General features: G+C 35.3%; 1 protein-coding gene and 1 non-coding gene across 2 annotated transcripts; both read left to right on the top strand.

Annotated features, from left to right (window-relative positions):
- The first annotated feature begins 1,385 nt into the window (after positions 1 to 1,385).
- On the top strand, positions 1,386 to 3,050 carry LOC110892168. The gene is made up of 2 exons (XM_022139456.1): positions 1,386 to 1,933; positions 2,330 to 3,050. Exons 1-2 carry the CDS (start codon positions 1,452 to 1,454, stop codon positions 2,901 to 2,903), a joined length of 1,056 nt encoding a protein of 351 aa, XP_021995148.1. The 5' UTR covers positions 1,386 to 1,451; the 3' UTR covers positions 2,904 to 3,050.
- Positions 3,051 to 3,760: 710 nt separating this feature from the next.
- TRNAL-AAG lies at positions 3,761 to 3,841 on the top strand. Its single transcript has one exon. It is a non-coding gene; the product is annotated as a tRNA-Leu (tRNA).
- Positions 3,842 to 14,929: the final 11,088 nt, after the last annotated feature.

Here is a 14,929-nt window from a genome sequence, read left to right on the forward strand (position 1 = left end):
ATGTAAACAATTAATGACATGGCAAGATCATTATTGAATGTAAAGCGACATAAGTATTACATTCGTACAACTTTATGAATTTTTTTCTGGGTTAGAGATGGTCGATGGTGCGTTAACAATCTAATTTATATTTAATATAAAGCTTTAATCATGTTTTAAACAAAGCTTTGAAATGTGTAACCTATGGTGTTATGGCACCACCAAGACCGTGATGTTTTGTTATTATGATATAATTCCATCTGTGTTGTTAACTAGGCTTGATCTGTGGCAACGCATGAGGTCACCAATTAGTAAATAAAATTTATAAAATATTAACTATTTCAGATATAGTGTCAAAATTTTAAGGGGTGTAATCGAAATTTTTGTCGATACAATACACTAAATTCTTTTAAAAGGGACGCGCGCCCACCCAAGCCTCACTTAGATTCGCTCCGTGAGATATATATTGAAGCTGTACAACTTCAATATGTTATTTAGATAACATGTTAAGCTATAAAAATAAACTAATTTGTATATTAAATAACCTTTTAACTAATGAATTATGTATAATTTTTAATTAACAAAAAAATTATATACTGTTCTATAAACACTCCATATTAGACGTTAGTTAGACGAGTAAAACACTCCAAATTAGACGTTATTAAGTTGAAAAATCTGATTGGTTGATGAAGGTGGGTCCCATTGATTTTTTACTCTCACGCCCGCTATTCCTTTGGTGGAGGCCAATGATAGCCCCCCTATTGGCGAAGGCGGGGTGGTGTAGGGCGCCATAGGACGCTAAAGTTAATGAGGTGGCGAGGGGTGCGAAACCACACCCACCGGCCTTAAGGTGTCAACACCTTTATTAAGACGAGTCCTATAAACACTCCAAATTAGATTTTTTTTCGTAAAAATTGCTATTCAATTCAAATAAGTAATTTATACATTATTTCTAATATTACCTAGTTATAAATATAAATTTAATAAAAAAATATGTATTAGTATTTTGTAAACTATAACGTTTTTTTTATCTCCAAATTATCCAAAATCTTTCTCTTATAATTCTCCATTGATAGTGTAAAATCATATCAAGATATTTTTTTATCATTATCTCAAACGAGTCCTTGCATATTTATTTACAACTAAGTTAGGAAGTAACTTGCATTCAAAGTTTAAAATTAGAACTAATTTAGGAAGTAACTTGCATTCAAAGTTTAAAATTGAGAAAGAAAAAAACCTAATAATAATAATATATAAAAGAAGCTCAAATTTCAAAAGCAAACAGATTATTTATGTTAACTGTATATTCAAAATTTAAAAAAGTAACTTAAATAACTTAGCCCCCAAGGCCAATACCACAATATATAAGAGTTGATGACCCCATTCATATTCATATTTACGTACCTCTAAAACACATCAATCTTCTTCATACATCCCTCCAAACCTCCGATTGTTAACCCCAGTTTGCGCGAATGGATTCCGAGCAGCTTTCTTCCGAGATGATCATGGAGATAATGTCGCGAGCATCGTTAAAAACTCTTGACATCATGCGTTGCGTAAACAAAGAATTTAACGCGCTCACATACGAGTCGTATCTTCTTGATCTACACAAGAAAAGAAACAAGATCGTGTCGGGTTTTCTCGTACAATGTATGAAAAATGGTTGGATGCACATCAAAGAGTTTGCACCGTCACCTGAATCAAACAATATTGATCTTGGTTTTCTTCCATATAATGCTCGAATTCTTGCAACATCGGAGCAAGGACTCATGGTGTTTAAAAATCCTGATTTGAAAGATTACAGGAAAGATTTGTACCATGTTTGTAAACCTGCGACTAAACAGGTTTTGACATTGCCGAGACCCAAAGAAAAGCATACATATGCAAAGTTTGCGATTGTGGTGATGAGTTTGAAGCCACTACATTACAAGATCATCAGATTTTCTGAGTGCCCGTGAGTCTTTCAATCTCCTCCCATGTTTTTAAATGGGTGTACATATTGGCACACCAAGCTGTCTATTTGCACACCAAACCCTAGCTCTACCTACGCCGCGTATAGAGCTATACACAGCGCACATGGTTACCCTATTCCCGGCGTATAGCTCTATACGTGGTAAATAGGCAGCAGCAGTGTGCCAATAGTTTGAGCCTTTTAAATATAGAATTTATTGTTTTTAACCAACTTAATATATTAACAAGATCGTAAAAATTTAAGTTTTATGAATAGTTTTGTGAATAAATGTTTCATAATTGTTTTCTTCAACTGTAAATGACGATGAAGAATATTAAGCATGTATGATATACATAAATGTGAAGTGACTTACGTTTTTTTTTTTTCTAACTGTTGCAGTGATTTGAGACGGGGGAAAAAGTTGACGTATCATTGTGATATATTCGACTCAGTGACGTGGAAATGGCGATCACTTAAGCATGTAACGCTGGCTGACGGTGTTTTCTTGACCAACCAGCAACCAGTCACAAAGAGCGGTTCCATATACATGTTATTAACAAATAATAACATCTTAAAATTTGACGCGTATTCTGAAAAATGGGAAGTCTTTTCGTCTCCTATTCCGTATGATGAATCAAGGACATCAGTTGAGTTGGTTAAGTATGGGGGAAGATTGGGGCTGGCTTGTAACCCACCGAATACAAATGGTTGTTGGGAGATTCAGGTTCTAACAAAGGATGGTTTGTTGGAGAAAGAAGGTGTTGCGGTTGCTAAATGCGAGAGTAAAAGGGAGGAACTAAAGGCGTTATATGATTCGGATACAAGCGTTATGGTGGATATTGAGACATTATTGTTTTACCGCCGGTTTAATCAACAAGGCAATAACATGATCCACAAGGTGGTATTAAATGGCAGCTGGCCTTATGAAATCTTCTCCTTTCGTTCGGATTTTGAGCCAATGGATTTAAAGTAGACATTCGTCAATGGATCTTATTGTTTATTCTGATTTCTAGACTCAAACGGTTGTAAATGTCGATGATATATAGATATGTAGTTTTGTTATAAACAATATGTTGGTTTAGGCTCTATGAAATACACATTACACACACTATTGGGAAGAGTTTTATGTGTATATTGAACCTTAAAAAGATTACAAGAGATGAATATAAAATGTGCTTATAACCCAAACCCATTTGACCTGTTTATATCCGACCCAGTTCAGATATCCGACCTGCTTACCTGTGAACAAACTCGATTTAACCCAACGTGTTGTTTTTTTATTTTCAGAATGTGTTGTTTGTCACAAAAAATTGTACAGTGATTTCATGTGTATCAACAGTTATTTTATCAGTGGTTTGTGCTAATTTCAGAGATTACACCTCTAGCTTGAATCATTAACCCAATTACTAAAATGTGATAGAAGATAACACTTGACACAGCACCAAAAGGCACATAATTGGTTAATTTCGTGATAACCAGGTCAGAATATTCATTGTGAGGAACGACATACGAATTTCGAATATCAGCGGTGCCTCCATATGGAACCACGTTCATGCAAGGCGTCAGAGCCATTCCTATGTTTTCGGAGGCCTAATCGAACTACGAAGTGGTGGCCCTTTTGCAAAAAAAAAAAAAAAAAAAAAAAAAATCAAGTATTGTATTTGAATATTTGTTCAGTGTTCTATTGTAAGTTGTAATCTTGTATCAAATTTGTTTCTGCTACCTCCACCTGTGTTTTTATATAATCTTTTTTTTTTGTATGATGTGTTACTCATGATTAATGGTTCTGTAGATTGATCTTTTAATTTCGGTATGGAACAAAACAAGAAAGTCGAGATGGCCGAGTTGGTCTAAGGCGCCAGATTAAGGTTCTGTTCCGAAAGGGCGTGGGTTCAAATCCCACTCTCGACAATATTAGATCTTCTTTTAAATATTTTCTTTAGAATGCAGTTCACTTTATGATCATGCAAAATCTTCAGACCCTTAAAATTTAGAGGCTCTAGACTTTTGCGTAGATCCACAAGCCCATTGGGCCGGCTCTGCAAGAAGTCCCCAAGAACTCTAAAAAATATTTAAGCCCTGTGCGACATACAAAACCAAGCCCAAAATTGTGGTTAAGGGGAAATGAATTAAAAAAGTCAGGCCTTAAACTTGAGACCAGTGCATTAGGGGCGGACAGTAACCTCCGTTGCCCCTTGACGCTCCGACGGTAGTGTAAATTTTGGAAAAATTTGACCTTTTTTCGATTTCGTTACCCTTTATTTGAAACGTTCCTCTATGCGGATTTTCTAGATCCGCCACTACTCTGCATTATCTTAAGATGGTTTTTTTCGACTCCACTACCAACATTTTTATGTATAATAAACGGATGCATGTACTAAATATATAATATATAATTATATATATAAGCTTATAAACCTTTCGGCCCTTTCAAAATTTGGGCATCGGGCAATGGCACGGGTTGGCCGACCCTTAGACTCACTTCATGGTTCGAAAAGGGTCAACGATTTCATGTGAGAGATCGATTTAGATGAAAGTCAGGTACTCATTTAAGGTTCACGTAGTAATTTCATGTGAGGATCAATCTAGGTTTCGATGAAAGGGAAGGAAAAATTGATTTAAACTTCAGCAATTTCTTTAATACTATGGTAGAGCGGTGGTATTTTTTTTAAAAGAGAGTGATGGCAGAATGAGGACAATTTTGTGTAAAGGATAACGGTGGCAATTAGATGTGTGAAGCATACACAAGTGGGAAGGGGCACAGCCGGTTCTAAAAAGTCAAGTGTCGTGTATGAATCGAAAAAAAAAAAAAAAAAACTCTTAACCTTAACAAATTATATTTTAGAATTTTTTAATGATGATCCTTGTTATTATTATAATTTAGGTTAATGGACCATCGAACAATTATTTTTATTTAGGCCCAACTAGTGACGCAACTAAAAATTTTAAGCTTAGAGACAGTAATCTATACTATATAATAAAAGAAACCAATAAAGGAACACATGCTATTCATTTAAGTCATTAATTAAAAGATAATTATAAAATTAAATATAATATAAATTTAAACAATTCGTATAGGAGATAATCTAATATTTTAAAATATTTATCAGATTTAATGATAAAAATAATAATAATAATTTCTCTAAAGGAGTGGGTAATATTATAAAATAATATAGTAAAATTAAAGATGTTATTTTGGAGATTAAAACGGAACTATAGACAGAAAAAAGATGGATAAGTTGTTAGGGAAATATCATTAAGAATATAGAGATTAGAAATAACTTAGGTAAAATTAATTAATGTTAACGAGTCAAAAAAATCTTAGGAGGCAAATCATGTGAAAAATAATTACGTACACCAAGAAAAGTAGTCACCGGATATTTTTTTATTAAATTCATTGAACCTGTGTAATAAATGTGGTTTTTTAAAGAAATAACATTTTTACTTTTTATCATACAAAATTACATTTATTCAACTCGTGTAATACATTGGGTTTTTAAAAATATAACTTTTTTTTAATTATGTAGTATATAAAAGTAGATTTATTCAATCCATATAATACATAGAGTTTATAAAGATATAACTTTTTATTGTTCGATATATAAAATTACATGTGCTCAACCCGTATAACACATGAGATTCTTAAAAATGTAACTTTTTTCATCATTTAATATATAAAATTAAATTTACTCAACCCGTACAATACACGTGGTTTCTAAAAATACAACACTTTTTTATTATTTAATGTATAAAATTACATTTATTTAACCCATATAATAAACGAGATTTTTAATTATATATTGTTTTATTATTTGATAAATAAAATTATATTTATTCAACCCGTATAATAAACAAGATTTTCAAATATATATATATATAGGGTGGGGTTCCTCTACAAAGTGTGTTTTTCCTACAAAGTGTAGGAAGTGATCTTGATCATTGGATGAGTGTGTTTGATGGTTGAGATCGTTTTGGTGGCATTTTAGTAATATATGTTTCTTAAAAGTAGGCTAATTTTATTGAATGAGGGTATATGTGTCATTTAATTTATTTTAAATAAGGAAATAATTGTCAATCATAAACCACCTCCATAATTGTCGCGATTTTCTCTCTCTCTCTCCCTCCATCTTTCTAATCCCTCACATCCGGAAACACCAAATCATACCAAAAATAACGATAAATAAAATCTAGATGTGTTTATAGTCTTGTGTTTTATTGATAAAACATAAAGTGATGAACTAGTGAATGACTGCTAAAACACAACGTCAACAATTTGTTTATGATAAAACACAATGTGATAAAACCAGTTACAATTACTGACTTCTAAAACACAACGTGACGAATCAGTTATTGGTTGCTAAAACACAACGTGACGAATCAGTTACCGGATACTAAAACACAATGTAGATGTGTTCATAGAAGTGTGTTTTAGTGATAAAACACAATGTGACGAACTAGATGAAATACGAATTTAATGTGAATATGTTGAACGATTGTATTATAATCATTAATTTGCATTTGAAATCAAAGAGATATTTAGTTTCCTTAAAATTCTCATTAGTTAGTTTAGGATATACTAAATTCCATAATTAAAATAATTATCAAATTACTATCATGCCCTTTTGATGAAAATATCTAATTGCCACATGTTACAAGGATATGGCTTCCTACACTTTGTAGGAAAAGTTGCCTTTGTAGCCAACTCCTACCCTATATATATATATATATATATATATATATATATATATATATATAGGGCAAGGATAAATCGAAAACCCATGTGAGTTGAAAAAACCCTGAAAACTCAATATCTACCATTGATCTTGTGAATGGTTGGCGGAGATTTGTTGTGAATGTGACTGTATATGCTTTTGATGAAAATTATGAGGGAAAGGTACATCAAGGGTAATTTTGTCTTTTTGACAACTTATTTGAGCCTTGTGTTGATGGACTTCCATCAAATGTCTACACCACAATACTTGTCGCCACCCCATATTAAAAAGAGAATGTCAAACTTTCTCTCTCTTCCATTAATATCTTGAAACACACAATCTCAAACTTTCTCTCTCTTCCAGTGATATCTTGAAACACAGAAAAGTCTCTCTTATATTCCTCTCACATCCACATTTTATTTCTCTATCTTTCATTTATATATTAACCCTTAAAATTTTTTTATTATATATTACAAAACGTAAGACATATGTTACATATATAAATTTTAGTTATTAAATGTATGCAACCTTTAATTTAGATGATTTTATCTAGAACTTCAAAAATAAATGTTACGTACATTAAACAATTTGTTTTTTTTAGAATTGTTAAATATGTAACTAGCAAAACATATATGAATATAGGATTTGTTACATTGCTAAAACCCACTTACGTTGTGTTACATAAAAACCTTTCTAAAAAAATAGGAAGTGTAATATACAAATATTTGAACATTTTTTAAAAAAGAAACACAAAAAAACACCGAGTAGTTTTTTTTTAATGTTACAAATTTTAGGTTACATAATATATATGTCCAAAAAAAATGTAACATACAAATTTTCAACATTTTTTTAAAAGAAAACTAGTAAGTGTTTTTTTTTTCATAAATAGGGAATGTAAATATAAATGTACACGAACCTATTTATGTTATGACTTATAGTTCTTGTCAAAATGTTACAACATGTATGTTACGATATTTTTTCATTTATGAATCTCATATTTGATCACCAATTGAGTCGTCGGGTACTTACAAAATTTAAATCATCTAGAAATATAACACTTAATTCAAAATTTAAAACCTAATGCATTTATTGTATATACATAATAAAAACTTGAACTATATATGTAAATAATTACAAGCAATAAAGTTATTTTTATCCAATGTTTGCAAAGAATCTTGATACGCATCTTCATAATCACTTACATCACTACACCAGCATTATTTATGTAACACAAAAAATGTAACAGTCATTTTTGTTTTGATTGCTACATTTTTTATGTAACACAAAAAAATGTAACAGACATTTTTGCTTTGATTGTTACAAAAAATGTAACGGGCATTATTTATGTAACACAAAAAAATTTATCTGGCATTATTTATATAACACAAAAAAATGTATCTGGCATTATTTTTCCAACAATCTAAAAAAGTGTAACAACATATCCAGAAACAAGAACTTAATAACATTCATCTTCTTAAACAAAAAAAAAAATAAAAAAGTTGTAGATCTACAAAACACAAAAAAATGAAGATCTACAAAACACAAAAAAATGAAGATCTACGAAACATAAAAAATTGAAAATCTGGAGGACCTTTTAGATCCAGAACACAAAAAATTGCAAATATGAAAACTACAAAAAAATTGGATATCTACAAAACACAAAAAATGAAGATCTACAAAAACACAAACATACTTATGGATCTGGAGGATCTTTTAGATCTGGAACATCACGTTCAACATCAAACATCTTTTGGATCATCTTCAATATCGAACCGTCATCTGAAACATCATCTTCAACATCGGATCTGTTGACCACCATCGGATCTCTTCAACATCATCTTCAACATCGGATCTGTTGAAACCACCATCGGATCTTGAAACATCATCTTCAACATCCGCTAAGAAAACCAGTGGTTTTGGTGATGATTTGTGGTGGATCGATGGACATTTCATTCGCCAAGAAACCGGATCTTGAACTACACCGTCACCAGGTTGTTACGCTTGTAGATCTAGAGTTTTTGGTGGTTGATTATGAATGAATTTGATAAGAAAAAGAATTTTGATGGTTGATTATGAATGATCTTGGTTATCCAGAGAGAGAGAAAGAGAAGTGTGTGATTTTGTGGTTATGATGAGAGAAGAATGAGATGTGGTAAAGTTAAATGTTTGCACAAAAAAAGCTTTTCATGTCTAGTGCAAAATTCCCAAATTACCCTTGATCTCATATTTTACATAAGTGGCGTGGATGCTTCTAGTCCACACAATTGGGTTTTCTATGTTTAGTCAACTGGAGTGGGTTTTCTCCTTATAATTAGCCTATATATATATATATATATATATATATATTTATATTATTTGTTATATAAAAATACATTTATTTAACCCGTGTAATACACGGGGTTTTAACCTAGTATACAAATATTTAAACTTAGAGGTTGTAATAGAATTCTTTTACAATTCGTAGAAGCACATCAGCAATTGATATATGCAAGACTAGGTCACCAAAGTTAAGTTTCATTTTCTAATAACTTTTCACCGACTTACATATAGTTATTTGTTGATATTTAACAGATTTAATTACATTTAGTGCTTAATTTAAGCTTTTTTTCTTTTCTACAAAGTATATTTAAAAAAAAAAGATCTACCTATAAAAACAATAGAAAATATTGTGACTAAAATTCTCTAACATAACAAATTAAACCATCTATTAATTACCAAATTTTCTATGAAAGTTTCGGTTACGGTAGTTGTTTGGATAACCTCTTAAAGCATGGTAAATCAGTTTGTACAAGTATTTTACGCGTGTATTATGGTGTTTGAACTCTATGATAGTCGTCTGCTCCCGTGATGTCATGTGCGTTTTTCATGGTAACCGGGTAAAGTGGTATAATTTTAAATCTATTTTTTTGGTCTTAAGCCTAAACCTGGGTTACTTGTACTATGGTAGTGTTTGGTATGCAGGAATGAGAGGTGGAATGGAATGAGTGATTATGAGGGAATGAAGAAAATAGTGTTTGGTTGGTCAATGGAATGGAATCACCCATTCCAAAAGTCATTCCATTCCCTCAAAATCATTCCTTTCACCCCCCATGTTTTTCTTCCATTACATCCCCTCTTGCACCATTCATCAACAACACCACAACCCACGACCTTCGCCACAACCCACCACCACCACCACCCACCACCGACGCCATCACCGCCACCGGCCACCACCTCACCCCGACAGCCACCGCCGCCACCCACTCGCCACCGTTATCATCCACAGCTGCGACCAACCACCAACGCCACTCGTCGCCGCCGCCCACCACCACCGTCGACGCCACCACCACCGCCGCCGCCATCAACCGCCACCTTTGTTGCCACCCACCACCAACGGCCACCTTGTCGCCACCACCACTCGTCGTCACCGACGCACCGCCACTCGCCGCCACTGTTAGAAAAAGAAAAAAATAATTTAGAAAAATAATGGATCCTCAACATCATCTCTATATTTAAATATTTCCTTTTTATTCATTCTTGTAATGCCTATAAATAAAGGCTTGTTTCTAGGTTTTGAATGTAAGAAATTAATCAATGAAATTCAGTTCTTTTGATCTTCTTTGATTATCATTCACAACATGGTATCAGAGCAGAGTTTCTGATCCGTGAAACATCTTGCTCATCTTCTACAGTCAATCACAACCAAAACCAAAAACAACAAAGGCATCCCTATTATTATTTTCGAAAACCTATAAAGGCATCCCTATAGGTTTTATTCTTCGTCAAACATTACTCTTCGTCAAACATTGTTGCTTTACACATCGAAAAACAACAAAGGCACCCCTATTATTATTTTCGAAAACCTATAAAGTGGGGAGCACAAAGTATTGGCGGCAGCAAGGATAAAAGTGACGGCAGCAGGGTTCCATTATTATCATTGCATAGAAAAGGAAAAGGCATATTATTATTGTTTTGTTAAGCAGGCTAGTAGGCACGTCAAAAAGTCAAGGGTGATAGTCACGAAGAAGAGAATTGGAAGCAAGCTAGTAGGCATGTCAAAAAGTCAAAATAATTATTAAGCAGGCTACCAGTCCCCAATCGACGAAGATTCAGTCTTCGTCAATTAAGTCAAATTCAAGTCAGGTTCAGTCTTCTTTCCCTACGAACCTTTAAACCCTTAAACCTTCCATGAACCTGTATCCCCATGAACCGACTTTAAATCTTGAACGCCAGTTCAAGTGTCCAGTGGTTACACAGCTGCCATGTCCGCAGACGATAGCCCAAACAACCGTACAAACAATGACGATCTCGCAATTCAACTTGCGAATCTTCTTCGAACCAACCTTAATACCCAATCTCAAACACCAAAACAAACCTTATCCGATACCCTGAAGATCTGTATCAAGCTGAATAGTCAAAATTACGCTCTATGGGCTCGAATGATTCGAGTCGCTATAGAGGGGAAATCTAAGAACCTATTGAGCCATATTACAGGAAAACCTGCCCCACCAAACCCGTCAGATGAACAATACGAGCAGTGGGAACATGACGATCTAGTCGTGTTCTCATGGCTCATACAAAACATTGAACCAGGGTTAGCCGGTAACCTCACCGAGTTTCCCACTGCGAAGGCGTTGTGGGACGCATTGGTGGTTACATATAGCAGTGGGAAAGATAAACTACAAACCTTCGATTTACACGTCAAAGCAAACGAACTCAAGCAAAACGGCTCGGCCCTAGAAGATTTCTGGATCAAGTTACAAGGCATTTGGGGAGAAATAGATCGAAGGGATCGAATCCAATGACCTGCTCTGCTGACATAGCAACATATAACAATATCAGGTCTGAACAAAAATTATTTCAATTTCTAAATGCTCTTGACAGGAAGTTTGACCCAGTCAAAAGAGAAATCCTTCGGTGGGATCCTCTTCTCTCGGCTGAGCAAGCATACGCGGCTGTAAGGAAGGAGATGGCACATCAAGGAATCCTTGGTACCATCTCTGAAACTTCACAGTCCGGCGGGGCGGCGGGGCTTGTCGCCGGCGGAACAACTGAAACCGACGGACAGGGGTTAATCACGAAGGGGCAACGGCGGTCAGACTTCACTGGAAAATCATCATCCCGAATCGACAAATCCAAACTGAAATGTAGTCACTGTGATATGAGGGGACACACCAAAGAGTAGTGCTTTAAAATCGTGGGTTTCCCTAACTGGTGGAGTGACAACCACAAAACTAAGAACCCGAATCAATAGGGGAAGGTTGTCATTGCCATAGGTAACAACAGCGATGAGAAGGATGGCGGCAGTAATGCTTCTAAAGAAATAATTAGTGTTCAAAGTGAAGGCACATCTGAGGCTGAATATCAGGGTGGATGGACGTGGCACTGAAAAAAATGCGAAGTGCTCCTGTCAAAATATTATGTTTCCGCTAAAAAAAATCAAAACAAAAAAAAAAAACCCAAAACCAAAACCCAAAAACTCAAAAACTCAAAAACCAAAAACCAAAACCCAAAAAACTCAAAACCCAAAACCCAAAACCAAAACCCAAAACCAAAAACCCAAAAAACCAGAAACCCAAAAAATCCCAAATCAAAACCAATGCCAAAACCCAAATGGCCAAGTTGAATTTTGGAAATCCCATAATTCAACTTGAGAGGGAGTGTTTGAAAAAGAAAAAAAAATAATTTAGAAAAATAATGGATCCTCAACATCATCTCTATATTTAAATATTTCCTTTTTATTCATTCTTGTAATGCCTATAAATAAAGGCTTGTTTCTAGGTTTTGAATGTAAGAAATTAATCAATGAAATTCAGTTCTTTTGATCTTCTTTGATTATCATTCACAACAACCACCACCACCACCCATCGCCGCTGCCGACACGCACCACCGCCACCTATAACCACCCACAATCACTACCACCGACGACCACCACCACTCACCTTTTATTACTCTTGCCTACCGAACACTACACAATAATAATTAATTCCATTCACATGGTAACCAAACAAGACATGGAATGGTAATGATCCATTGCATTCCCTCGTCCATTCCATTACCTCGTCCATTTCATTACTTCATCCATTCCATTACCCCATACCAAACAGACCCTATAGTTCAGGCCTAGGGTAAACGCACGGCTTCAATTTTTGGGAACCCTGAATCTTGGGTTGTGATGGTTGATTCAACCCTCTTTTGTGATAATGAAGTTGTTAGACCAATCAATTTGAAATCTGTGTTTGGAATTAACCTATCTATTATTTAAGGGAACTTTGTTCAATATTAATTTTCTTAGCCAAGACCTTTTTCTGTCTTGTTCTTGTATTTCTTTTATTTCAGTTGTAAAAGAACATGTAATTTTTATTGCTTTCCAGTTGATTATTGTATTTTAATTTATGTACGAACGCTTCCAACAAGTTTTATGGCCAACTTGTAGTTGTGGTGAATGTTGATACAAATGTGATACAAGTTAGCATAATCACCACAGAAAGAGTAGAAACAGTTTTATTTTCTCAGCATTGGACCACCTTCTAACACCACCATAGACCACCGCATCACCATCCACCTCCGTTCACCGCCATACACCGTCATCCACCACCACTCCACACAAAACAACAGTCAAACATTCACCTTCTGACCACCGTAAATCACCTGATTCAACCACCGCGTCACATCTGCACTTTTTCACCACCCTCGAGCCACCACAACCGTTCCGGTCAACACCACCTTGCACCATCTCCCACCACACACGCATACCGTCATCTTCGATCCACAACAATCATTCACCACCATACACACACCAACCTACAGTTGTCATCTAAAAGAATACAGTAGAAGCAGATCTAGTTTTTTTTTTTTTTTTTTTTTTTTTTTTTAACATTTATCATCTTAGAGAGACAAATAGGGACCGCTTCAAGTTAAAAGTTTTAGGGTTTTTGTTCTGTGTTTCTTGTTTTTTTTTTGATAGAGAGAAGAGGCTGAGAAAGTGGTTGTGCGGCGCTAAGTTTGTATTAGGGTTTGGAGTGATTGTGTCGTTTATTGTGTCGTTTTTCTGTTTACGTTTGACTCTGCGCATGGCCCCCGCGCGTAGAGGTAGAAACATCAAGACTGTCGGTCTGGTGTCAGCGTGTGATAGTGGGTTAAGGGCTTGCCCCCTTAAACATTTCCATGAATGCAAGGATGGTAAACCGGGGTCTAGTGGGTTTTTTCGCCTTCTTGAACACATGCAAAGCACCCACCTTAAGACTGAAAATAGAAAGATTCATGTGAAGGAGGCTATCACTAAGGATTTGGACATTTTTCTAGATGTGGGGGAAGTCCTGAGAGCAGGAGGTAAATGGTTATGTGGGGAGTGCATGGCTATGCATGCCTTTAGCAGGGGGTGCAAGCATGGTGATGAGATGGCGTCTTTTGCTCCAATCTCGGGGGACGTGGACGATTTCTTTTGCTCCAATGTCAAGTGGAAGCCGACACTTTTACACTCTCCTCGGAAGGGGTGGTAACCGATGTTGCCCATCTCGAGCGTGTTTTTTCCCTCCGTTTTAAAACCGTTAAATGCATCCCCCCCATAGTTGCCGAATGGCGTTCACTCAGGTTTTAACGGGTGCCCTACGTAAAGTGGTGGCGTCTCCAGGCTCGGTTGAAAACTGGGTTCAGTTGCTTTTGTTGCCGTGTTGTACGCTGAGGGTTGTCAGGCCTTCTTCCAGGCAAGAGCGGAGATCAGGAAATAGAAAATCCCTGCAGTGTATGTAACACCCCGTGTTTTCGAATGTCAAAGTCAAAGTCAAAGTCCAAGTCAACTTTGACTTTCTTTGACTGTAGATAGTCGATTTTATATCTTAGTTGTATTATGTGGAGTAAGTGTTGTAATCAGCAAGAATCGAGGTAATCGAATGTGGTTTAAAGCGAACCGATCTACGACTGTGAATAGTAGGAAGTAACATTGCGATAAAGTTAACCAATCAGCAATCAAACCGGTCTAACAATCAATCGAACTCGAGACTCGAATTATGCGAATTGTGGTGTTGTCATACGTGTGTGTGTGCCTTATGTGTTACTTGTGCATGTTTACTTATGTTTGGTGTGGTATTCAAGCAATCAATCGAAAATCGAATCGAAACTCGAAAAGCAATCGAACTCAATCGAAACCGAAATCGAAACGTGACTTATAGAAGATTGTATGTTAGATATAGTGGTTGGGATTAAAAGTAATTTGACTAGGAACTCTATCGTATCCGTATCATCGTCCATCAAAAAATCAAACATCGAAAATCATCGCAAAATACTCGAAGTGCGTGGCGGATCGAAC

The sequence above is a fragment of the Helianthus annuus genome, chromosome 11 (genome assembly GCF_002127325.2).
Source record: "Helianthus annuus cultivar XRQ/B chromosome 11, HanXRQr2.0-SUNRISE, whole genome shotgun sequence".
Lineage (NCBI taxonomy): Eukaryota > Viridiplantae > Streptophyta > Magnoliopsida > Asterales > Asteraceae > Helianthus > Helianthus annuus.